Source organism: Misgurnus anguillicaudatus, chromosome 24, assembly GCF_027580225.2.
Source record: "Misgurnus anguillicaudatus chromosome 24, ASM2758022v2, whole genome shotgun sequence".
Lineage (NCBI taxonomy): Eukaryota > Metazoa > Chordata > Actinopteri > Cypriniformes > Cobitidae > Misgurnus > Misgurnus anguillicaudatus.
This window is the reverse complement of record NC_073360.2, coordinates 26,569,541-26,595,127: the sequence shown is the minus strand read 5'-3', so window position 1 is coordinate 26,595,127 and position 25,587 is coordinate 26,569,541. Positions and strand designations below refer to the sequence as shown.

Sequence of the window (25,587 nt, the reverse complement as noted above, 5' to 3'; positions counted from 1 at the left end):
GTTTGGGTAAAGGTATCAGCCTGCAACCCTTGGAGAACCTGTCTATGACCACTAGGACACAGATGTAGTTCTGAGATCTGGGTAAGTCCGTCATGAAATTGACTCCTAAGTGGGACCATGGGTGTTGTGGAATAGGTAAGGGTACAATTTACTTTTGGGTAGTTTTCTGGGAGTGTTGGTGATGGCACAGCTGAGTAACCTCTCATGTACCTAGTTATGTCCTGGGAGATGTTAGGCCACCAGTACCGTTGACTGAGGAGCGAGAGGGTCTTACCTGCTACCTGGATGTCCAGAGCCCTAAGTGGAGTGAGCGGCATTCAAAAGCTCATTACGGAGATGGGCAGGTACATAGGTGAGGTTGGCTGGTGTTTCCGGCAGAGCGAAGTTGTTGATGTTCTCCTGGTTGATGAGCTCATCGATATCCCATATGATTGGGCTGACAAACATGGCTGGAGGGAGTATAGATTCTGTAGATAGATCTTCAGAGGTTGAGCCATGAATTTGAGAGAGGATGTCTGCTTTGAGGTTCTTGTTTCCGGGTCTGTAGGTCACAGTGAAATTTAATTGAGTGAAGAACAGGGACCAACAAGCTTGGCGAAGATATAACCTTTTGGCTTCACGAAGATACTCAAGGTTACGGTGATTGGTGATCACTTCAAAAGGGTGATTAGCCCCCTTCAGCCAATGTCTCCATTCTTTAAGGGCTAACTTGATGGCGAGCAACTCACGATTACCTATATTGTAGTTCCGTTCAGCTGGAGAGATTTTTTTTTGGAAAAGAAGGCACATGGATGGTGTCTGGGAGGATTCCCCTGCAGCTTTGAGACGATGGCTCCCACTCCGGAGGATGAGGCATCCATCTCGACGAGAAAAGGAAGATCAGGTTCTGGATGAATGAGGATGGGGGCAGACAGAAAGGCTTCTTTGTGGAGATGGAAGGATTCCTTGGCTTCGGGTGACAGAATGAGATATTTTGGGAGGCACCTTTTAAGGATGAGGTAAGTGGAGCACTGACGTGACTGTAGTTCTTAATAAATCTCCGGTAGAAGTTGGCGAATCCAAGGAATTGTTAGAGATCCTTCACAGTAATTGGTAAGTGCCAGCTGTGAATGGTTTCCACTTTCCTCTGGTCCATTTGTAGTCCTTGTTGGTATACGATGTATCCTAAGAACTGTACAGATGGGGTATGAAACTCACATTTTTTCAGTTTTAGGTACAATTGGTGCTCACATAATTTCTTCAGTACTTTGGTTACATGGTACTGATGTTGAGGGAGAGCGTTGGAGTAAATCAGAATGTCATCTATGTAGACAATGACAAACATGTTAAGGTACTCACAGAAGATCTCATTCATGTATTCCTGGAATACGGAAGGTGAGTTGGATAATCTGAAGGGCATGACTTGGTATTCATAGTGGTCTGAGGGGGCCATGAAGGCAGTCTTATGGCTGGTGTGGGGGAAGTTGAGTTGCCAGTTGTTTACTAAAAACATCCTGGAATGCCCAGAATTCTTCGGGTATTTCCTCCGAATGCTGGAGAGGGGGGCTTTCGACCGTCGTGGACCCAACAGGAAGATTAGATTCAGACTCGGATGAAGAAGAGTGATGAGGAGTATTACGTTTTCGGACATGCAAAAGGCAAGACATGCAAAAGGAAACAATTCTCACCCCAGCTGACGATTTCCCTGTTGCGCCAGTCGATGTTGGGCAGGTGTTTAGAAAGCCAGGGGTGTCCCAGGATGATCTCAGCAGTGGATTCTTATAGAACCATAAAAAATATCTCTTCAACATGTAAGCATCCAACACGAAGGGTTACTGTGGGGGTGTAGTGTCGGATACGACCTCGACCAACAGTTTACCTTGTATGGTGTGTACTGTGATATCTTGTGGGTACCGGTGTCTTTGTAAATTCAGTTTTTGAAAGAGGTGACTGAAAATGAAGTTCCCCGCAGATCCCAAGTCTATGAGGGCTTTCGCTGGGACACAAATACATGAGGTTAACAGATGAACAGGAGAACGATATAGAGCTTCAATGTTGGAGGTAAGTTGAACTGAGCTTATTGTATGGCGAGGAGGTCGAACTGGGCAATCGGCAATGACATGCTTTTCACCTCCACAATAAAGACAGAGCTTGTTGTGAATACCTCACAGAGAGAGAGAGATGTGCAGAATCAACTGGCATAGGTTCGGGTGCTGAAGGAACTGGGGATGAAGCCAGGGGCAGAGGATTTGCAGCAGTTGATACTTCTTCACAGGCAGACAGATGTCGAGATACCCAAATGGTTTTCTGAATAAGTGTCTCCAAACCCATCAAATCTTCATAAACCACTATAAGTTGTTGAATATGATGATTAAGTCCATGACAAAAAGCTGTGATGAAGGCAGTTTCATTCCAACCACTGGCGGCCGGCAGAGTGTGAAACTTCAACGCATAAGCTCTTACAGATAGCTTTCCTTGGTGCAGATTGAAGAGAGAATCATGTACGGAGAGATTGGAAATCATCTGACCAAACACTTCCATGAAATGCTGAAGAAAACTGGATAGAGGTTGAATTACTTAGGAATTTGAATTCCATAATGATGGAGCCCAAAGGAGCGCTTGTCAAGACAGCAGAGAAATGATAAATGCCACTTGTGCAGTATCGTTGGAAAACTGATGTGATTGCATTTGGAAATATAGTGATACCTGAAGCAGGAAGCTGCTGCAATCCTCCGCCGCGCCTGAGAATGCTGCTGGTTGGGCCATGGGACAAGCAGAGGCAGCTGAAGAGGCAGCGGGGTTTGAGGAAGTAAATTTAGTCGGGCAGAGTGAAAGATATCTTCGGGTATAGGGGGAGGATGACTGGGTGAAGATGGAAGTAATGATAAATGGACTGCTTGAACCAATCCGCGAAGGGGTCACGAACCAGATTCTCTTCGGTTTCCATGGTGCTTTGCATCTTCGTTCTGGTCTTCTTTCACGTGGGGAACCAGGAAGGAGACGGAGGGTAAGTACATTTTTTTATTGAAACACACATGGTGATAGTGAGCAAACAGGTGAGTATTGGTATTAAGCAATTTATATGAGCACTTAGCTGAGATAGTATCAATGTCTCTGTTGCAGGTGAGGATGATGATCTGAGCAGTTGGAGTTTGGATGTAGAACATAGGGAAATCCAGGTAAGTGAAGCGAGTGAGTTTAGTGTTCTAGTGATGAGACCAGACGGGGAATGAGAGTGAGGGTGAGTGTTTGTAAAGGGATAAGCTGATGGGATACAGGTGGTGGTGATTAGTATTCTGGGAAATGTGATGGAGTGGGAGGAGTGAATGATGATATGGATGGTTCTGGTTATGGGATTCTGACACTAAAAGTTTGTGTAATTTAATATCTTACCTTTTGGCGTAGTCAGTGTGGTAGGAATAAAGCATAACGTAGTCAATTTCCCAGCAAATGCATCAATGCTGGATACCCAAGGTAATTTTATGTTATAGACCTCAGCAATGAACTTTTCACTGTCATTTCAAGTGCGTGTGCAGTGCACTTGAAGTTCAAATAGATTTGATTGGCTGTAAATGGTTTATCGTTCATCATAAATCGCAACAATATCGTTCATTCTATATTTATGGTTATAGCTGTGGTGTGAACTGCGCTATTCTCTTTAATATAAGATGATTTTCAAAACTATATTTTTTATAGTTATAGTTATTGTCATTGTTATAATGTGAACAGCCCACTAACAAGGAGGACCAGTTATCTTCTGACACGTTACAACTGCAATTCATACCACATTGCAATCTGTAACAAGAATATAGAAACACATTCTTACTTATTTCTTTATTGATACATTTCTTTATACAAAATATTCTGGATAAACAATTGTACATTTTTGTTCAGAACTAAAAAGGTTTTTTGTACTAAAAAAACAAAAACAAACTGAAAATCTTGATAAAAGAACATTTTTGAACAGTAATATTTAATATTTGCTCTTTCATGTTCTGAGTCCAGGGAGTGAATTTCAAGGGGGTACAGACAGACTGAATTTAAGTTTTTTTTTATTATTAATAAATATTTGTGATGAATTGGTAAACATTATTCATTTACCAGATTCAGAAAGTTGCATGTTACTTACATTTGGAAAAGGAAAGGTTACTAACAAAGAATGACATTTGTCAATAAATGCCATCAATAGGAGAGTCCACAGTCATATGCACAGACAGAATAACAAGGATAGACTATACAGTATAAACAGGGCATGATGTAAACAAAGCGCTATTGTATTCAATTTGCTTTCATAGTCTAGGTTCTGCTCCAAAGCATTGTCACCTGCATGCTGACTTTTTTGTGTCTCATTTTCCTTCTTAAAGCATCTTTGATTTCTTTAGTTCTGAAGCAATATATCATTGGATTTACAACAGGGGGCAACAGACTGTAGCACATAACTAACACCATCCGAATGGCAGGTGGTATTGGCATTACTAATTCATATGCATAGATACAACATCTAGGTACATAGTACAGAAAGATAACAAGCAGTTGGGGAGCGCAGGTTGAGAATGTTTTATATCGAGCCTGACTGTCAGAGATTTTAAAAACTGTTGTGATGATAGCAACAAAAGAAAAAATAATAAACGCCAAAGGGGCCAAGAGAACAAACATGGCACTTCCAAATATATACAGATGTTTCTCTTTATAGTTTCCACAAGATAATCTCATTACTGTATTTTGGTCACAATAATTGTGGGTTATTACATTAGAAGCACAGTAGGGTTCATCAAAGGTTTCGTAAGAAGTAAACCCCAACAAAATTATAAACATTGTCCAAATCACTGCACATGCCATTAAAATTGTTTTATTTGTTATAATAGCACAATATCTAAGTGGGTTGCACACTGCAACAAAGCGATCAATGGCCATTAATAGCAAAATAAAAGAATTAACACTCCCTAAATAATGAACAAAAAACATTTGCACAGAGCAGCTATAAAACGATATAGTGTTGACATTGAAAAGGTATTTTGAAAAAGCTGTTGGCAGAATTGCAGTTCCAAAAACAAGATCCGACACTGCAAGATTACAGAAGATTAAATATGTGGGTTTCTGAAGGCTTCTCTCATATGCAATAAATGAAATAATAAATAAATTTACTGCTATGAGTAATAAGTAGATGAAAAGCAAAAATGTTCCCACAGCTCCATAATACTGCGCTTGGAGTCCTGGAAATCCCTGCAGGTAGAATTCAGTAAAGTTGGTGAAAGTCATGGCTCTGGGAAGACTTTACAATTACCTGATGCACATTCACTGTAAAAAAACAACGTCAAAACAATGCTCAAATTCACAGTACATATATTTATATCTTCAAAAAAGATTAGACTAAAACACAAAATAGCTCATAATTGACATAATTCCAAAGAAACAAATCTCAAGTTATAAGATGGCATTATTAAGTGATCTTGCATTAACTGACAAACAAACTGCAAACCTAAAGTAAAAGAAATATGAAAGACCATCTATCTTTAAATACCAGAAAACACCTCCCACATTTGATGTGTTGTTTGGGGTTCCCTTTTGAGAACAGTTTCTCAACATTGCATCAGTAGCTGACGCTATGGGAGATCCTCCACTCTGTCGATTTTCTGAAGCTTTTTTGTAGAACAACGCTAGTGTACTGGCCAATGCCTGCTATGACGACGTATAGAGACATAACGACCGTCTTTAAGGCATATCCTCATGTTCTTTCTTATCACTTTGTTTTACTGAAGTGCCGCTGTAGCATAACGGACATAGGCCGCTTCCCTTACTCGCCTTCCGACCGACATTTACATGGATATATTGCTTCGCTCCTTGAGGAAAAAGGTAAGCGGAAAGAATCTTCACACGTGACTGTGTTCTCGGCAGCGAATCACCATCTCGGTTTTGCCCATTGCACATGCGCTGCAGAGAGAAGGGTAGACCGAGCAGTGGAAGACACTCTGCCCTTTAAGCTTTCCCTTGAGGTGTTCGAGGCTATGGAAGCAGGGCGGCCACGTGCATAAGCATTCCTTCCCCATCTATGCAGTGTGGAATATGGCACAGTGTGCACAATACATTCACAATAAACTAAGCTCCATGAGTTCTCGGTATTGTGTTATCACAGGGTGCTTCTTCCGATTCCCTACGCAATTCGGTCACTGCTCGGACATGACGGACCCCGTTTCGTCAGGGCCTGTCATGGACGAGCACGCCGGTCGCCCCCCTTGTATATTGCAAATTTCTTCACAAGGCGTGACTGTTTACTTGAGTAGATTTTTTGGTGTCGGCTTCGTACAATAAAGTGCACTTTGGCCGATTCTCAAGGGTTTCGGCCACAATCGAGCCATTTACATAGCGGCTAACCTTGCTTAGAACATTCTTCTCTTGTGCGCATTTTGGTTACATCACTTACGTGTGCCGTCGAACGTGACGTAATACAATCACCGGAGGGGCCGTGGCATGCACTGGAATTCTTGTGCCCCCCTGGGTGTTTCGGGTGATGGCAGGAATTCGTGTTAGCTATGTTGGGCTCTGGCGTTTTGTGTCCGATGGCTGCTGACACACAGTGAACCGTTGTAGACTGAAGCAACATATATTCAGTTCACTATGTGTATGTGGGGAACAAATATGTATAATATATACAATATATAAACGCCTGCACGCACAAAACTCAGCATATGGTGCACAACCTCGCTCTCAGTGTCCCCGTTACACACATGTTGCAGAGAGAAACAGCTCGCTGCTGAGCTGTTACAAGTGTTACATTTTATATTTAGTCATTTAGCAGACACTTTTGTACAAAGCGACTTACAAATGAGGTAAACAATAGAATACAAGACAATACAAGAACAGCAATACATAAGTGCACTGGAAAAGTCTCATCAAGTCCAACACAGTATACGTAGGCGAGGGTTAGTTACTATTTTTTTTAAAGAAATGTACAGATAAAGAGAAAGGAAAAATAGAGAAAGATAGTAAGTCCTATATTAGGAAGGTAATGGGGGAAGAGATGGTTTTTAGCCGAGTCTTAAAGACAGCTACAGAGTCAGCAGATCGTGTCACGACCGGCAGATAATTCCACAGGTATGGAACAGCTCCTGAAGGTACGCGCTAATGTTTTCTCCCCTTTTTGAGATGGCACCACAAGCCGTTGCTCGGTGGCATTGAACAGGGATCGAGAGGGTATATTAGGCTCTATAAGTAAATAAAGGTAAGGGGGTGCTGACCCAGTGGTGGTTTTAAAGGCCAGGAGCAGAGCTTTAAATTTGATGCAAGCTGCTATAAAAACTGCATGCCAGCTGTACATTGTGTTCTTGGTTGTGGTTTGGACTTGGGCTTGATGCGAGCCCATCTCTCTCAGGAGTGCGCATTAGTTGTGTGTCTGCTCTGAACTGTTCAACTCGGGCACTGTTGTGCTGGCGGCTGATGCCCCTAGTATGCCACATGTTGCTCTGACCCCCTTTGACACTGTTAAGTGTTCAAGTGTGGGCAGCTGCTCGCATATCTGCTCCCCATTTGGCAACTCAGATGCATTATGCGGCATGGTCATGTGGCTGAGGGCGTTAGCCATTCTGAGTTTGGTTCGGGCTTACTGGATCTGTGCACAACAAGAAGAGAGTACATGCTTTGTTCTACCTGTTGCACCTGGTGCACTGTCCTGTGTTGAGTGTTCTACCTTTACAGTAGCGGGTAGTTGGCCGCAATGCAGGCTGTCTACCTCAAGGGTTTCGACGCAACTCCTGTGGCTGGGCACCATCTGATTATCAGAATTAAGGGAGTAAAGGACACCTTGCTCTCTTATAGTGTCCCTTTAGGAAATATGTACCTAAAAACACTCTCAGCGCCATTAGAGTGCAGGTGGTTACAATCTGCCTTCTATTCTGGCTCTACATGAGCTATGCCCGGTCTCGGCTTTAAATGTTTATCTGAGTGCTCAGACCCTGACACGGCAGTCTGAGCAGTTCTTTGTGCCACAACGGCAGTGCTGGGGGCAGCCTCTTTGTAAGCAGAGGATATTTTATTGGATGCATTTGGATGCATATGCATTTGCTGGGGCTGTCCGAGCTCGCTCTGTGAGTTACTTCCACCCACCCCTTGCAGTCAGCTGCTGAGTTGGGTGCTGAGGGAGGGTGACCCCGCGCACACGCAGGGTGTCAGTTGCATATTGTGTTTGAGAAACTATGCTGCTGTGTAGTGCAGGAGTGTGGGCAGAACGACATCATATTGTGGGGACGTCATGAACTCCTGAGCTGTACTGCACACTGTGCAATGCAGACGTGCATGAACAATGTAGGGGAGCAATCCGCTAGAAACACTTTAGTCAGGGTCTGCAGCCACTCTGCAGGCTTAAGTGTCATTGATACACAGAGCCATAGGAAAATCGAGTCCGGGTCCAACTGGGAAACCCACTGCCTTTTGGGGGCTTATTGCTTTATTGAGGGCCGTTCACATTATAACGATAACTATAAAATTAACTATAACATCCACATCATAACGGTAATTTATGCTAATTCGCTCACACGCGTGACACTTAAACGGCAATAACTAATATTGGACATTTTTTACATGTCACTGAATGTATAAGTGTGCTGTTCTTGTTGCATTTACACAGCAGGTGATGTGTTTCGCGTAACTCTAAACAGTGAATCTAATAATTTGTGTAATTTAATATCTTACCTTTTGGCGTAGTCACTGTGGTAGGAAAAAAGCATAACGTAGACAATTTCCCAGCAACTGCATCAAACGGCAATAACTAATATTGGACATTTTTTACATGTCACTGAATGTATAAGTGTGCTGTTCTTGTTGCATTTACACAGCAGGTGATGTGTTTCGCGTAACTCTAAACAGTGAATCTAATAATTTGTGTAATTTAATATCTTACCTTTTGGCGTAGTCACTGTGGTAGGAAAAAAGCATAACGTAGACAATTTCCCAGCAACTGCATCAGTGCTGGATACCCAAGGTTCAAATAGTTCAAATAGATTTGATTGGCTGTAAATGGTTTATCGTTAATCATAAATCGCAACGATACCGTTCATTGTATCTTTATCGTTATAGTTGTGGTGTGAACTGCGCTATTCTCTTTAATATAAAACGATTTTCAAAACTATATTTTTTATAGTTATAGTTATTGTCATTGTCAATGTGAACAGCCCTTTAGCAAGGAGGACCAGTTCTCTTCTGACACGTTACAGCTGCAATCCATACCACATTGCAATCTGTAGCCTCTTACACCCTGAAGCTATTTTGGGGATTTTGGCCAGGATTTGGCCTACCCAATTTCAAAAGCTTCCCATAACCACATTCAGAGGTTTATATAAAAAGTTTGGTATCATTTTGCAGGAAACCCTTTGAAATTACATAAAAAACTGTTGAAAGTGCTAAACATGGTTGTATGTGTTGTCAGTCCTCTAATAAACATAAAAATAAATAGGCGCTTTTTGATGTTTTTTTCTAAAGTTTTTATATGAAAGTGTATAACTCTGGCCCTGAGTGGTAACAAAACCTGCAGACAGTTTTGTTTGATTCCAGCAATTGTCAGCTTACAGAGGAAAAATGCATTTTTTCTCTATCAATATGTATGCAAAAATTATTTTACTCCAACTGAAGGGAGGAATAATACCATTTTTGTATACAATTTCTGCCTAAAAACATTTGAAGTGTCCCCATAACCACAGTCGAATAAATGCAATATCTTTATATCATTTAAAGAAAACCCTTTAAAATTACATAAAAAGCTGCTGTTTGTGACCAATTTTGTTATTTATGTTGTTTTTCATATGATGAAACACCAAATTTTCTTTTTTTATGTTGTAAACACGGTCTTTGATAGTGTATAACTCTGGTTCTGTGTGCTCTAGCAGACTGCAAACAGTTCTGGTTGTTAGCAGCAGCAGACAGTAAACACCCAAAAAAGAATGAACTCTTTAGCATGTCGCATTCAAAAGTTATTCTTATTTTACTGAAGGGTGTGAAAATACATTTTTCATATAAATGTTCATTTTTTTGTTTTGCACATATAATAAATAGCAAGGGATTATTCATGCACACAACCAAAGAAAATGCAAATGGACTCATTGTTTAGAGTAGGACCTAAGATAAAATATGGTGTAGCATTTGTGGCTATATGTGCTATCTGAGGCAGTTCACACTAAGACCATTTTTTAGCTTATTATTTATTCAACGATTGTTGGGTATGTGTTGATAATAGATCAAAAATAACGCTGCATTATTCATGAGAATGAGAGCTTTAATTTGATATAAAACTTGCCCATGTTTGTCATACTTGAAAAATATGAAATATGTGAATATTAAATCATATAAAAAATATGTGGAGGTGATAGTGTAAATTAAGTGTAAATAACTTTCTTACAGTAAAACATATCTCAAAGTGATGCATATCTGCAGAAAGTAGAGACTCTATGCTTTCAAACAGTATCTCATATGTGTTACTGGGGTCCATGACAGACCATTAACAATTAAAATAATATTTTATATTAAGTAAAAATAAGAAATCTTGGACTCGGGACAGGGTCCTAGGGTTGAAGAGGAAGAATATAGAAACACATTCTTACTGATTGCTTTATTGATACATTTCTTTATATAAAATATTCTGTTCTACTGTTCACAGACACAAACGTGGTGTTTTAAAGTGCAGTACTGTAGTTTAGCTGTACATATCCACATGAAAGCAAAAAAATCAGGATAAACAATTGTACTTTTTTCAACACTAAAAAAGGTTGTTTGTACAAAAAAAAAAAAACATTTTTGAACAGTAATATTTAATATTTGCTCTGTCATGTTCTGAGTTCAGGGAGTGAATTTCAAGAGGGTACAGACAGACTGAATTCATTCAGACTGAATTTTTTATTATCATTAATAAATATTTGTGATTAATTGATAAACATTATTCATTTACCAGATTTAGAAAGTTGCATGTTACTTTATTAAATAAGAATTACATTTGTCAATAAATGCCATCAATAGGAGGGTCCACAGTCATACTCACAGACAGAATAAAAACGATATAGAGTATAAACAGGGCATGATATTTACTACTGTATTTAAGTGCTTACATAGTTTAGGTTCTGCTCCAAAGCATTGTCACCTGCATGCTGATTTTTTTTGTGTCTCATTTTCCTTCTTAAAGCATCTTTGATTTCTTTAGTTCTGAAGCAGTATATCATTGGATTGACAACAGGGGGCAACAGGCTGTAGCACATAACAAATACCATCCGAATAGCAGGTGGGATTGGCACTACTAATTCATATGCATAGATAAAACATCTAGGAACATAGTACAGAAAGATGATAACAAGTTGGGGAGCGCAGGTTGAGAATGTTTTATATCGAGCCTGACTGTCAGAGATTTTAAAAACTGATGTGATGATAGCAACAAAAGAAAAAATAATAAAAGCCAAAGGGGCCAAGAGAACAAACATGGCGCTTCCAAATATATACAGCCTTTTCTGCTTATAGTTTCCACAAGATAATTTCATTATTGTATTTTGGTCACAATAGTTTTGGGTTATTACATTAGAAGCACAGTAGGGTTCATCAAAGGTCTCGTAAGTAATAACCCCCAACAAAATTATTAACATTATCCAAATCACTGCACATGCCATTAAAATGTTTTTATTTGTTATAATAGCACAATATCTAAGTGGGTTGCACACTGCAACAAAGCGATCAATGGCCATTAATAGCAAAATAAAAGAATTAACACTCCCTAAACAATGAACAAAAAACATTTGCACAAAGCAGCTATAAAACGATATAGTGTTGACATTGAAAAGGTATTTTGAAAATGCTGTAGGCAGTGTTACAGTTCCAAAAACAAGATCAGACACTGCAAGATTACAGAAGATTAAATATGTGGGTTTCTGAAGGCTTCTCTCATATGCAATAAATGAAATAATAAAGAAATTTCCTCCTGTCAGTAATAAGTAGATGAAAAACAAAAAAGTTCCCACAGCTCCATAATACTGCGCTTGTAGTCCTGGAAATCCCTGCAGGTAGAATTCAGTGAAGTTGGTGAAAGTCATGGCTCTGGGAAGACTTCACAATTACCTGATGCACATTCACTGTAAAAAACAATGTCAAAACAAAACTGAAATACACAGTATAGTTGAAATCATATCTGCAAAAATATTACAAATAATACAAATATTTTTGTGATTTCAAAAGTAAAAAAATTATCTTCAATTTTTAAATGTTCAACTTTAAATATGAATAAATATAGCTCATAATTGACATACTTCCAAAGAAACTAATCTCAAGTTATAAGATGGCATTATTAAGTGATCTTGCATTTACTGACAAACAAACTGCAAACCTAAAGTGATGCACAGACAAAGAAGAACTTGCATAGATGCATATGCTATAGATATGAAAGACCATCTATCTTTAAATACCAGAAAACACCTCCCACATTTGACGTGTTCTTTTGGGGTTTTCTCATCACAATTCTCATGGCAACTTTATTGTGTACACAAATTTATTTCCTTATTTGAATAATGTAATAAGTAGTTTGCCATTCCAAACTATTACGAACACCTAAAAAAATGTAAGTTTATTCAACTTAAAAATTATATCAATTGGTAACCTAAAAAAAAAACATTTGAAAGTGAAATTTTAAGTTAAACCAACGTTTCACTTTTTACAGTGTACTACAGTGAAGTAGCAATATCATATCAATAGCAATATTAACCTTATTTACAGTCCTAAGTTAAGCTAATGTTAGAAGTCTTCCAGTAAGCAAGCCAACAGGGCGACAGCGGTCAAGGGGTGAAAAACTTCTTTAAGAAGACCCTATGAGAAAACCAGACTTAGCCAGAAGGACCAGGACCATCTGTAACAAGAGGATAGAGACACATTCTTACTGATTGCAGCTATAACTCACACTGCTGTTACAGTAATAAATTATAGAATTTACTATATACTATACTAAATATATATATATGCTATATAGAATATAGCAAAAACTATATAATAACATTTTAACAAGCTACAAGTGCACAAAGGAAGTGATCAGTTGATGTTGTCAATTTGGCACCATGAGAATGGATGGGCATCAGGTGGATCGGTGGTGGAATGAGCATCACACCAAACAGGAACTGGAAAAAAATCTCTCACCTTTAGATGATTTTAATATTCTAGAGATTATTAAAGGGCAGCTATTCAACTTTTAGAATCCACTGCAAAATCCACTTTTAGAAGGTCTTTTTTAATTACAATTAAACCAAAGCAGTCTCACTAGACATGCACATTTAATTATCTTATCAATGTGAGGTCCATTGTGAGTGCGAGTGTCTCTTTTATCATAAACCCTATATGATCTGCGTGCATTTTGGCATGATACGTGATGAACATAGATTTACTCAGCGCGCCGAACACATATTTTGAAATGACGAACCACACACATGACGGGCTACATACATGTTGTGATGAGCTTTGCATCGTGCACCCTCGAAAAAGAATGGCCGCCACTGGTTTTCACCCTAAGCAAGTTGTATTTTGTCCACTAGATACTGTTGCCTCAGACTGTATAATCAGATCTATTTTAACTAAAAGCGTTCACTGTCTGTTTGTTAGGAAGTGAGGAGCTGTAGCTCATTTGCATTTAAAGGTACAGACATTAACAGCACGTGTTTGCTCCCACCCAAATAAGGGCATTTTGGACATGCTATAACAAATGATTTTTGGTATATTTTGAGCTGAACCTTCACAGAAACACATTCTGGGCACACTTTAGACTTATATTACATCAAAGCTTTTATGCCGGCGGCCGGCTTATGTTTTCAATGGAAGTGCGGCAGTTTTCAAAAAAGCAAGCAGCTGGCTTTTTTCACGCTGAAAGCCAGCGCTCTGCATTTTTCTGCTCTCAGCCCTAACTGTGCCTTCACACCGCCACCGGCGAGAGCGTCAAAGTAGCCGGAAGTCATTCATTTTAAATGAGAGCCGGTGGCGAGCCCTGTCGAGCAGGGGCGCGTCATGTACGGTGTTAGTGTCGAGGAGAGTTGAAATCAGCTCAACTTTATGGTAATGAGCTATGACGCGGTTGGCGGAAACGGAAGGCGGAAACGTTCGGCGGCAACAAATTGGAAGGCGGAAACCTGGAGGACAGGGATTGCCAGTGTCACGGAGTGACCGAATACAGGCAGAACGAAAAATGGCGGAAATAGTTCCGCCCGGACCGATTTCAGCAAACACCTGACTGGTTCCGGGCCGACTCCGTGGGAAGAGAAATCAGGAGTAATTTTGATCAGGTGTGCATGAAAAATTTGCCGTTCAGTGATTGGGCTTTCATGAGGAGAGAAGGCTCATAAAAAGGGCATTTGAGAAGCAGGAAGGAGTTCGCCCTGGGAGCCGCTGGGTTTGTTATAAAAGGGGGGCGGGTGAGGGAAAGCCCAAAAAAACGAAACCAACAGTAAAGACGAGCGTCTGGAAAAAAAAGCCATTGGCAGATAAGGAATAGCCTTCAAGGAAGGAGTTGAAAAGCCACGTCTGTTCCGGCGTTCGCAGGGAGCGAAGCGGAAAGACTGCGGTGGCTGAGGAGACACGTCTGGTGAAGTTTTGTTCCGTTGTGTGCTGGGATCAAGGTGGAAGCTATCGATGTGTTGGAGGAGACGTTTTTATTTGGATTTACAGGCTGGGTGAAGGAAAGATGGATATTGGGCTGAATTAAAGCACAGAGATAAGTGATAAGACATTCATTGTTACCGTGCTGTTGTGATCTTGTCATGTGTATTGAAGGAACTGGAAATGTCGAACGGACGTAACAGTGGATCTAAAGAGAGGAAGTGGAGACGGAGGAGTTTGAAGCAGTCCGCTGGGCAAAAACCTCAGAGGATTGGGACGTCTGTTGTGAGTGGCTTTAAAGTAGTCATCCATTACCCAGTCTGTTTCAGTCACTGTGTGTGTGGGAGTTAGCGGAGGAGAAGAAGGAGGAGTCCTAGGACCGTGGCTTTGACGCCTTCACGTGCTGTCCTCCTGCCTCTGTCGTTTGTTCATCCAGGTCTCCGAACCTGGGCCAAAGCTGTGACACTGACCCTAGTTCACTGTGTGAAGATTGCGGTGGGTGATTTTATTGAAGTGAGTACATGTGGAAAATTGTCGTGCTGTGCTGTCATCCGTGTTTGTCAGTAGTCATATCCTAGGCTGAAGAAAGAGCCCTGTGTATGAGGAGCCGAGTGGTGGCGTTGGACAGCCGTTTTTATAACCGTACACGACCGAAGGACCCGTCCAACCTTCCTCCCCTTCTGGTGGTGGCGCTGTGGCTGTGGAGGATGTCATGTCAGCCGATGGCCAGTTCCCTTCTGCCCTTTCTGCCGTGTAAAGAGCTAAAGGCCCAGTGTGCCCACCCGTATGCCCAAAAGCCAAAGGCCCAGTGTGCCCACCTGTATGCCCAGAGTTAATCGCAGCGTGTACGCACCTGAATGCCCAAAGTTAAAGGCCCCGTGTACTTGCCTGTCTGCCCAAGAGCTAAAAGCCCAGTGTGCCCACTGTATTCCCAGAGTTAAAGGCCCTGTGCACTTACCTGTCTGCCCAGAGTTAAAGGCCCTGTGTACTTACCTGTCTGCCCAGAGTTAAAAGCCCCGTGTACCTACCTGAATGTACCGGGTGTGTATTGGAGAGACGAAGGCCGGAAGACTTGCTCGCCGGCCCATGTGCAAGGGGACGAGATGCCGCCAGAACCTCTTTTTAGTACTTAAACCCCCCCTTTTCCCTTCCCCTTGTTTTAATATTTAATAAAACTTGTTAACTTTTATTTCTCTCGTCTGTCTGGTAATTGGGGTGTTTTGGGACCTCCTCGGGGTGGAAACAGAAGGAGGAGCTTGACCCGCGACAGGGGCGTTCCGCTCCCACCTGTGACACCAGCTGTTTTTTCAGCTGAGTGCCAGCTTTCTTCAGGCGAGTGCCTTGGTAGCTGTGATACTTCAGCTGTGAGCCAGTTAGTTGTTGTGATACTTGTCCCGCCCCTCCTCCACTGTGATTAGACGACCGAGTGAGAACTGACATTGGCGAGTGGAGCTTTTCATCCAAAGCTGAATCTCTTTTATCTCTCGACGCTGAGCGCTGAACGCTGAAAAACCGCTGAGCGACGGTTTTCAGCGCAGAAATGAAAAGGCTAGCTGCTGGCTCCGCTCGTCAATGTCAGTTCTCACTCAGTAGTCTAATCATAGTGGAGGAGGGGCGGGATAAACATAAAAACAACCAACCGGCGCAATATACTTTGACTAATAAACAAAACAGAAGTATCACAGCAACCATAGCGCTCAGCTGAAAAAAAGTGGAAGTTGGCTGAAAAAAGCTAGCAGTCGGCATCTGCCTGGCGTTTTCAGACGCATTTAAAAGCTTTGATGTGCACACCCCCTAATTGTTTATGGTTCATTGCAAAAAAGCATAAAAACATTATTTAACCTTCAATAAAAATATGTATGTTGTCTGTAGATTTTTTTACAAAAATGTCTTTAAAATACAATATTTTGAAGGACGAAAATTTCCTTTTGCTGAGTTTTTTGTTATTGTTTATTGTTACTGATTAACTGTATATACATATTTTATATACAAATTTTTAAACATAAATGAAATAATTCAGGCATTTAAAAACACAGACACTGGAAAAACATCTATAATGTAGGCTATTGAAAAAAAATTCCTACTAGAAATGATATATGTTCAAACATAAAATACAATATTACAGTGCAAAACATGTTCAAGAAAAGCCTATTCAATTCTACGCTATTTACATTGTTACAGCTTCCTTAAAATATTTCAAGTATTGCAGAGTACCAGTTCATTTTGTTGAGATGATGCTTTATTCAGTTTCATGCAATAAAAATGCATCATTAATACCCAGTTTCACAGACAAGGCTTAGCTAATGCCAGGACTAGGCCTTAGTTAAATTATGAAGTTTAAACAACTTTATAAACATGCCTTACTGGTGCAAACCTTAAGAAAATCAATGGCACTGGCATATTTTAAGATCTGTATGTGCAAGTTATTTTCAGTTGAGACAAACATGTGTTTTAGTCTAGGACTAGCATTAAGCCTTGCCTGTGAATCCGGGGTCAGTATATTTAACATGTAAGGTTAATTGACTAACACACAGCATATCATTCACAAGTGACATTTTATACAATCTGAAAACGTTAAGATTTTGGCATAGAAAACTTCATCTCACCTGTAAATTAATGCCAGTGTGTTTATTTTGAAGTAGTCTTTTAAAAATCGTTTTGACGTCTTCTGTTCTCAAACAATAAATAAGTGGATTAATCATTGGTGGCAAGAGGCTATACATCATTATAATGACCAATCGCAAATCAGTACTGAACTTTATGTTAATATAGCTAGACAAATAATTAAAACATCTGGGTAGAAAAAACAGAGCAATAATGATGAGTTGAGGACTGCAGGTGGAGAAAGTCTTCAGTCTTCCTTGAGCGCTCGATATACGCAGAACGGCCACAATGATAGCACAGTAAGAGAAAACAATAATAGCAAGTGAACCCAGCAGCACTACAAGGGCATTGACCAAAGCTGGGAACCCATAAAGTGTTCGGTCGGTGCAAGCCAGAGTTGAAATAGAAACATGATCACAGAAACAGTGTACTATGGTGTTTTCTGCACAGTATGGGAGAGGATACGCCCGAATAATCAACATTAGGGGGCCCGGGTAAGCCAAGACCCAAGCTACACAGCACAGAACGAGTACATTTCTGTTTGTCATAATGCTGTAATATCGAAACGGATGACAAATGGCTACATAGCGATCTATAGCCATTAAAGCCAAAATGTGTGAACTGACTGTGCCAAAATAATGCACAAAAAACATTTGAAGAAAGCAGCCTAAAAATGAAATGGATCCATCTTCAAACCAATACCTGCTGATTATCTTTGGTAAGGCAGTGGTGCTGAAGAGTACATCACACACAGCAAGATTTACAATGAAATAATAAACAGGCTTCTTAAGGGTCTTCGATAATACAAATAATGTAATAAATACAGCATTTCCCATCAGTGTGCACACATAAACAAAAAACAAGACTGCTGAGACAATCCCATAATATCGAGGCTGAAGTCCCGGGAACCCGACAATGATAAAAGCCTTTATAAAACTGACGTTTCCAACTGACATCATGAATATCTCTCCTTGAAGGAAGCTTTTATCCTCTGTATGTACAAAAGAAATGATTTAATATTAGCACATCACTAGAAACCTATAAATTACATTTTATTCTAACATCTCATATCATTAATAAATATGCTGAGAAAAGACCTGGCACATGTGTTTGACAGAGTTCTGACTCTTAACAATGAGATGTGCTAGTTCTCGGTTTCTTTATGTCTGTTATATAAATAGTAAAGTGCATGACCTGAGCTGACATAGAAACATGGCATAGCTGATGCATGTCCTTCAGGGACATTGGAAAAAAGTAGCATGTTGTTTTATGCAACTTTTTAAAGGATACCCAGAATATAAACACATGTACAGTTTAATAGATTTACACCGGGATTGGCTATATGAATGTAAAATTTAAAACAGTACAAATGTCATAGTTTTAATAAACTTTGATACACTATTTTCTCTAGAGGCTGCCATTTTGTTTACTTCACAATACATGACGTGAAAAGGTTGCAATCAAAACCTTCTCTATTAACACTACAATCAAGTAAACATTGTATAAACAAGTCCACAATAAGTAGATTTTAATGTAAATGTAATATATATATATATAAATGCAATCTGAATGAGAGTTAAGAAGGTGGGAGAAAACATTCTCACATTAAAAATGATAGTATTTACCATAGTATTTACTATAGTAAAGTGTAGTAATATTTTGTGACATCCATTACACGCCATCGATTCCTAAGGGGATGGTCAGTACACTTTGAGCATGCGGATGTTGGCGGAGATCGCTTCGTCATCATAAGTTTGGCTTCGTTCATTTTTGCTTTTCAGAAGAGAGAAAGGTCATGCTGTGACATACCGTTTTCTACTGGTCACAAATCCCCACGTGATGTGATTTCGCAGTTCAGAGTTCACCAGACTTGAACTTTGGTACACAGCGAAATGCTAAATATCTTCGCATGAGCTTTCATTTTCTGTCTGACACATTCGCATGCATATTAATGGAAGTCAATGGAACGAAAAGTGTAAAGTACCGCCCCTTAATGCACTATGCGCAAAACATAATGCAGGCCTCTATACCAGGGGTCTCCAACCTTTTTGTGAACAAGGACTACCACAATGGATAAAACAATCTGAAGGGCTACTTTTTGAAATAGTCTACTCAAAACTTTTTGTTTTACTTGTTGATTTTATTTAATTTTACTTGTTGATATGTTTTATAATTGTTTAAATGTTAACATATATAAAAGAAGCCAAGTTACCGAGCCCCTTAGATGACATTGGAGTAAAAAAATCGAAAGTTTAGTTTCATATGCCTCAGTGAAACTTTCATCTGCCTCAGTGAAACTTTCATGTACTCACGCGCAACCTTAATGTGCAGATTATTTTTAAAGTGTAGTTTCGCGCGCACACGTGAAAGTTTCACGTGAGCATGCGAAACTAAGCGCGGTAGTTTCACGTGTGCACGCGATAGTTTCACGTGCACACACGAAACTAACCTTTATTTAATTTTTGCCCCATGTCCCCTTAGGGGCTCTGTACCAAGCTAATATAAAATATAAATAATAAGTAAATATTAAAATTAAGGCTATTAATAAAATGTGCTTTGGCGGGTGACTAACAGACTATGTGCGGGCAACCTGGTGCCCGTGGGCACCACATTGGAGACCACTGCTCTATACTGTAGGCTAAAATGAGTATTACATGTTGGGATCATATTTTATATGTTTTTAATCAATGGATTTTAGTAGTAGAAGGCAAATATAAAGTATTACATCATTTTAGACGAGGTGCCTTTTAAGAAAGTGTACAATAAAAATAAGGTGATGTGACATTTTCTTTCCATTAACAATTGTATCAGTTAATGTGAATGTCAAAAATATGTCTTTAAATTGGATAGTTCACACCAAAATGAAAATTCTGTCATAATTTACTCACCCTCATGTTGTTAAATACCTGTATAATGTTTATATTTGACTCAACAATGGGTTGAAACAAGCCAGCATTGGTTAAATTACAACCCAGCAGGCAGGGCTCGTCCCTTTTTGAGCTGAACCTTTTTAGAGTGAAGATATTTTGAGGAATGTTTAACCAAACTAATCATAAGCCCCATTGACATCCATAGTAAAATATAAGAAAACTATGGAAGTCAATAGGGCTTCTGATCGGTTTGGTTACCAACATTCCTCATATATCTTCCTTTGTGTTCCTTAGAACAAAGAAATATACAGGTATGCAGGTTTACTCCATGTTATTTTATACCAGAGTGCTGTTATTTTGTTAATGGGACACAAAATTATATATGCCTTCAAACATAATTTACAATATGACAGTGCATTTACACATATAGAATATGTTCAAGACAAGACTATTTAATTCTACGCTGTTTACATTGTTACAGCTTCCTCAAATTATTTCAAGTATTGCAGAGTACCAGTTTGTTTTGTTGACATGATGCTTTATTCAGTTTCATGCAATAAAAATGCATCATTAAGGCCCAGTTTCACAGACAAGGCTTAGCTAATGCCAGGACTAGGCCTTAGTTAAATTCTGAAGTTTAAGCATGCCTTACTTAACAAATGAATGGCACTGGCATATTTTAAGACCTGTCACTAAAATAAATTTTTATTTGAGAAAAACGTGTTTTAGTCTTGGACTAGCCTTAAGCCTTGCCTGTGAATCCGGGGTCAGTATATTTAACATGTAAGGTTAATTGACTAACACACAGCATATCATTCACAAGTGACATTTTATACAATCTGGAAACGTAAGAATTGTTTTAATAACATTGATAGCAGTTTGGCATAGAGCACTTCATGGCACATTAATGCCAGTTTGATTATTTTGAAATAGTCTTTTAAAAATCGTTTTGACGTCTTCTGTTCTCAAACAATAAATAAGTGGGTTAATCATTGGTGGCAACAGACTATACGTCATAATAATGACCAATCGCAAATCAGTACTGAATGTTATGTTAATATAGTTAGACAAATAATTAAAACATCTGGGTAGGAAAAACAGAGCAATAATGATGAGTTGAGGACTGCAGGTGGAGAAAGTCTTCAGTCGTCCTTGAGCGCTCGATATACGCAGAACGGCCACAATGATAGCACAGTAAGAGAAAACAATAATAGCAAGTGAACCCAAAAGCACTATAAGGGCATTGACCAAAGCTGGGAACCCATAAAGTGTTCGGTCGTTGCAAGCCAGAGTTGTAATAGAAACATGATCACAGAAACAGTGAACTATGGTGTTTTCTGCACAGTATGGGAGAGGATATGCCCGAATAATCAACATTAGGGAGCCCAAGGAAGCCCAAATCCAAGCTACACAGCACAGAATGAGTACATTTCTGTTTGTCATAATGCTGTAATATCGAAACGGATGACAAATGGCTACATAGCGATCTATAGCCATTAAAGCCAGAATGTGTGAACTGACTGCGCCAAAATAATGCACAAAAAACATTTGAAGAAAGCAGCCTAAAAATGAAATGGATCCATCTTCAAACCAATATCTGCTGATTATCTTTGGTAATGCAGTAGTGCTGAAGAGTACATCACACACAGCAAGATTTACAATGAAATAATAAACAGGCTTCTTAAGGGTCTTCGATAATACAAATAATGTAATAAATACAGCATTTCCCACCAGTGTACACACATAAACAAAAAACAAGACTGCTGAGACAATCCCATAATATTGAGGCTGAAGTCCCGGGAACCCGACAATGATAAAATCCTTTATAAAACTGACGTTTCCAACTGACATCATGAATATCTCTCCTTGAAGGAAGCTTTTATCCTCTGTATGTACAAAAGAAATGATTTAATATTAGCACATCACAACTGGAAACCTATAAATTACATTTTATTGTAACATCTCATATAATAATAACTAATGCTGAGAAAAGACCTGGCACATGTGTTTGATCGGGTTCTGAGTCTTTACAATGAGATGCGCTGGTTCTCGGTTTATAAATAGTGAAGTGCATGACCTGAGCTGACATAGAAACATGGCTGACGCTTGTCCTTCAGGGACAATGGTAACAGTAGCATGTTGTTTTATGCTACTTTTTTAAAGGATACCCATTAACACTGGGATTGGCCATATGAATGTAAATTAAAAACAGTACAAATGTCATAGTTTTGTATATTTTTTTTTTACATCAGAACACAGAACATTACAGTACAATGAGGTAAACATTGTGAACAAGTCTTCAATGAGTAGATTGTAAAATCATGTGAAATAAAACATGAAATTTATAAATGCACACAAACAACCTGAACCCCATTAAAAATACAAGTACATTGATGTCTTCTGTTTAGGCCTTTAAATATGAACTGGAGAGTAGGCCTAACATAAAAGTTGAATGTTAGGCCTACTCTCCAGTTTGTATCATAATAAATGTTGAATTTATTATGATACAATCATAATAAATGCAATCTGAATGAGAGGTAAAAATGTGGGAGTAAAACATTTTCAAAAATTATAGTAGATGCCATAGTATTTACTATAGTAAAGTGTAGTAATGCATCTTAATGCACTATGCACGACACAGGCCCACTAACGCAGGCCTCTATATGTAATATGCTATTATAGTTTTTCAATACGGCGAAACGACATGGAAGCCTCCTTGGTCCTACCCGTTCAATGTAAATAAAGAGAAAAAATTCTAAGCTTACAAAGAAAAGTCAGATCACTGGCAGATGTCATTTGACACCTACGAGGACATATTTATGAATAAAGACATTGATTTTGATTAATAAAAGACTTAAAATCCTACTTACAGTCCTTTTAATATGTTTTTTATCAATGGATTTAAGTTCTTTTTATAGAAGGCAAATGTATTAAAACATTTAAGTCAAGAAAGTGTCAAATTAAAATAAGGTGGTGTGTACGATGTGACGTTTTCGTAAATTTCAGCCTTTAATGTGAATGTCAAAGATAACTCTTTAAAGGGATAAATTTACCTCAAAATGAAAATTCTGTCATCATTTACTCACTCTCATGTTTACGTTCTGATGAACAAATAGGAAGGACATTTGAGGAATGTTTGTAACCAAACTGATCAGAAGTTCATAGTAAGAATAAAAAATACTATAAAAGTCACTTCTTCAAAATATCTTACTTTTTTATCAGAATAAAGTAATTTAAGATTTACTCATATCCGAGTGCTGTTATTTTGTTAATGAAACACAACAATGTGGAAGATTTTCATGTAGGCTTGGCAGGCACAAAAAAGTACCATAATAACCAAGCCTTAAAAATGTAACACACAGTTTATAGGGCATATAATGCAACTAGGCCAACTAAGCATCTCAATGCTGGTTAACAAGGGCATGCTACAGTATACAGCAGTGGTTCCCAAATACAGTCAGTGTGATCAAAGACTTGTTTATGGTATCAGTGAAACATTTTATTTTATTACACTCTAAAACCCATGTTTGGGTAAATGTTGGACAGAACCAAACGTTGGGTTTTAAATAAACTTATGCTGGATTGTTGTTACCCAACCATGGGTTGAAACAGCCCAGCATTAGGTTTATATAAATTCAAAACTTTCAGAAGTAAATACATGTATATTTATTTAGGAAAAATATAGTTTAAATGAAACATATTACCTTATGTTACAGGACATGTACAATAAGTACACCAAACCTCCAATTACATCTTAAAAATAGCTAAACATTAAATGTTAACAGCAGGAAAACAAATTACAATTGTAATGCAAGACATATCCATGTCATATGATAACAATATTATGAACAAAATGAATGTTATCTCTTTACTGTAGTGCGTCACATATGATTACTTATTAAAATAATACAATTTCATGATTTATTTGCATACAGTAAATACATTGACTTTTGCATCATTAAGCCGAGGACATAAAGTCTCTACTCTTTTAAGCAAGATCTCCTTTACATTATTGTTCCTTAAACAGTAAATAAGAGGATTAATCATGGGTGGAATAAAGCTGTACATCAAAATGATGGCTATCCGCACATCTGTGCTGAAGTTAAAACTAATATTACCAGACAAATAATTGAAAAACCTAGGTAGAAAATAAAGAGCAATGATGATGAGCTGAGGACTGCAGGTGGAGAAAGCCTTCAGTCTTCCTTGAGCGCTCGATATACGCAAAACTGCCACTATGATGGCACCATAGGAGAAAACAATGAAAGACAAAGGTCCAAGCAACACAACCAATGCAAATGCAAACGCTGGAATGCTGTACAGTGCTCTGTTAGTGCATGCGAGGGATGTGATGGAAACGTGATCACAGTAGCAATGAATGATACGATTGTCTGCACAGTACTGGAGAGGATAGGCCCTCACTGTCATAATTAAAGGAAATATGCTTGCTAGGACCCATGCAAGGAGACAAAGTCCAAAAATTCTTGACCCTGTGACTATATTTGAATACCTTAGTGGGTTACAGATTGCTAAATACCTATCAAAGGCCATTATTCCAAGGACAAAAGAAGTGAGGGAACCAAAATAATGCACAAAAAACATTTGTATGAAGCAGTTGGTGAATGAAATAGAACCGTTTTGGGACCAATACCTGGCAATAATTTTTGGTAAGGTAGTGGTGCTAAACAATATATCGCTGAAGACCAGGTTTAAGATTATATAATACATGGGTTTATGAAGGCATTTTTCTACAGTAAAAAGTGCAAGAAATATGCCATTACCCACTAAAATACACACATAGACAGAGAGCAGAAGTGCAGCCACTATATCATAATAACTTGAATAAAGTCCAGGAAAACCAACAATAAAGAAGTCCTTGATAAAGGTGTTGTTTTCAGATGTCATGATAGCCTGATAAGAAAGATTACAGGAAATGATTAACATGGACAGAGACACACATTGGCATAACAAATTATCACAACTTCTGACTATATAACAGCTTTTTATAATGTTCAGAAGTAGTGAGGTAGGATTTTAGGCAATATTTGTAAACATTATTATGCTTATATAATGAAAAGTTTAGTAAAAAAGCTATTATCATGACAAAAAAAATCAGTTTTGATTAATGTATTCACCTGATACAATCATACTGCAAATCAATTGAACTCACAATTTTACTTACAACATACTGTATGTCTTCATGTGCAGTTTACTTACACTGTCCAAAGTGTAGCAGTCAAAAATATATAAGGAAGAGAAATGCAGCGATTTTTCTTTATATAAAGCGAAGAATTCTGTGGTTGGTTGATGAAACTGACCATATAACTCATGCATTATTTTATACTAACCAATGCCCTTTGCCAAAGTCTCTTTAGGGAAGTCATCACAGTAGTTTGTAACGCCTCTGGGCAGATATTTGGCCAGAATATCCATATTGAGCAGGCATTGTCCCTAGAAATAAGAGCTTAATCTTGATATATTCAATACTTTTGCTTTTTCTTGACTTTCAGTGACAATGTCCAGTAAAATCAATGCACTACTT

General features: G+C 38.7%; 5 protein-coding genes across 5 annotated transcripts; all 5 read right to left on the bottom strand.

The window, feature by feature from the left end:
• Positions 1-3,860: 3,860 nt before the first annotated feature.
• Positions 3,861-5,595, bottom strand: LOC129437358 (olfactory receptor 52Z1P-like). Its single transcript, XM_055195495.2, has one exon. The coding sequence runs from the start codon at positions 5,236-5,238 to the stop codon at positions 4,276-4,278; it is 963 nt and encodes a 320-aa protein (XP_055051470.1). The 5' UTR covers positions 5,239-5,595; the 3' UTR covers positions 3,861-4,275.
• Positions 5,596-11,012: 5,417 nt separating this feature from the next.
• Positions 11,013-12,048, bottom strand: LOC129437357 (olfactory receptor 52N2-like). The gene has a single exon (XM_055195494.2). The coding sequence runs from the start codon at positions 12,033-12,035 to the stop codon at positions 11,055-11,057; it is 981 nt and encodes a 326-aa protein (XP_055051469.2). The 5' UTR covers positions 12,036-12,048; the 3' UTR covers positions 11,013-11,054.
• A 4,922-nt stretch (positions 12,049-16,970) lies between these two features.
• On the bottom strand, positions 16,971-18,163 carry LOC129437356 (olfactory receptor 2AT4-like). Its single transcript, XM_055195493.2, has one exon. It carries the CDS (start codon positions 18,132-18,134, stop codon positions 17,169-17,171), a length of 966 nt encoding a protein of 321 aa, XP_055051468.2. The 5' UTR covers positions 18,135-18,163; the 3' UTR covers positions 16,971-17,168.
• A 2,453-nt stretch (positions 18,164-20,616) lies between these two features.
• LOC129438870 (olfactory receptor 4B13-like) lies at positions 20,617-22,002 on the bottom strand. Its single transcript, XM_073863195.1, has one exon. It carries the CDS (start codon positions 21,897-21,899, stop codon positions 20,940-20,942), a length of 960 nt encoding a protein of 319 aa, XP_073719296.1. The 5' UTR covers positions 21,900-22,002; the 3' UTR covers positions 20,617-20,939.
• Positions 22,003-23,943: 1,941 nt separating this feature from the next.
• Positions 23,944-24,998, bottom strand: LOC129437355 (olfactory receptor 1500-like). Its single transcript, XM_055195492.2, has one exon. It carries the CDS (start codon positions 24,987-24,989, stop codon positions 23,967-23,969), a length of 1,023 nt encoding a protein of 340 aa, XP_055051467.2. The 5' UTR covers positions 24,990-24,998; the 3' UTR covers positions 23,944-23,966.
• Between the last annotated feature and the right edge of the window lie 589 nt (positions 24,999-25,587).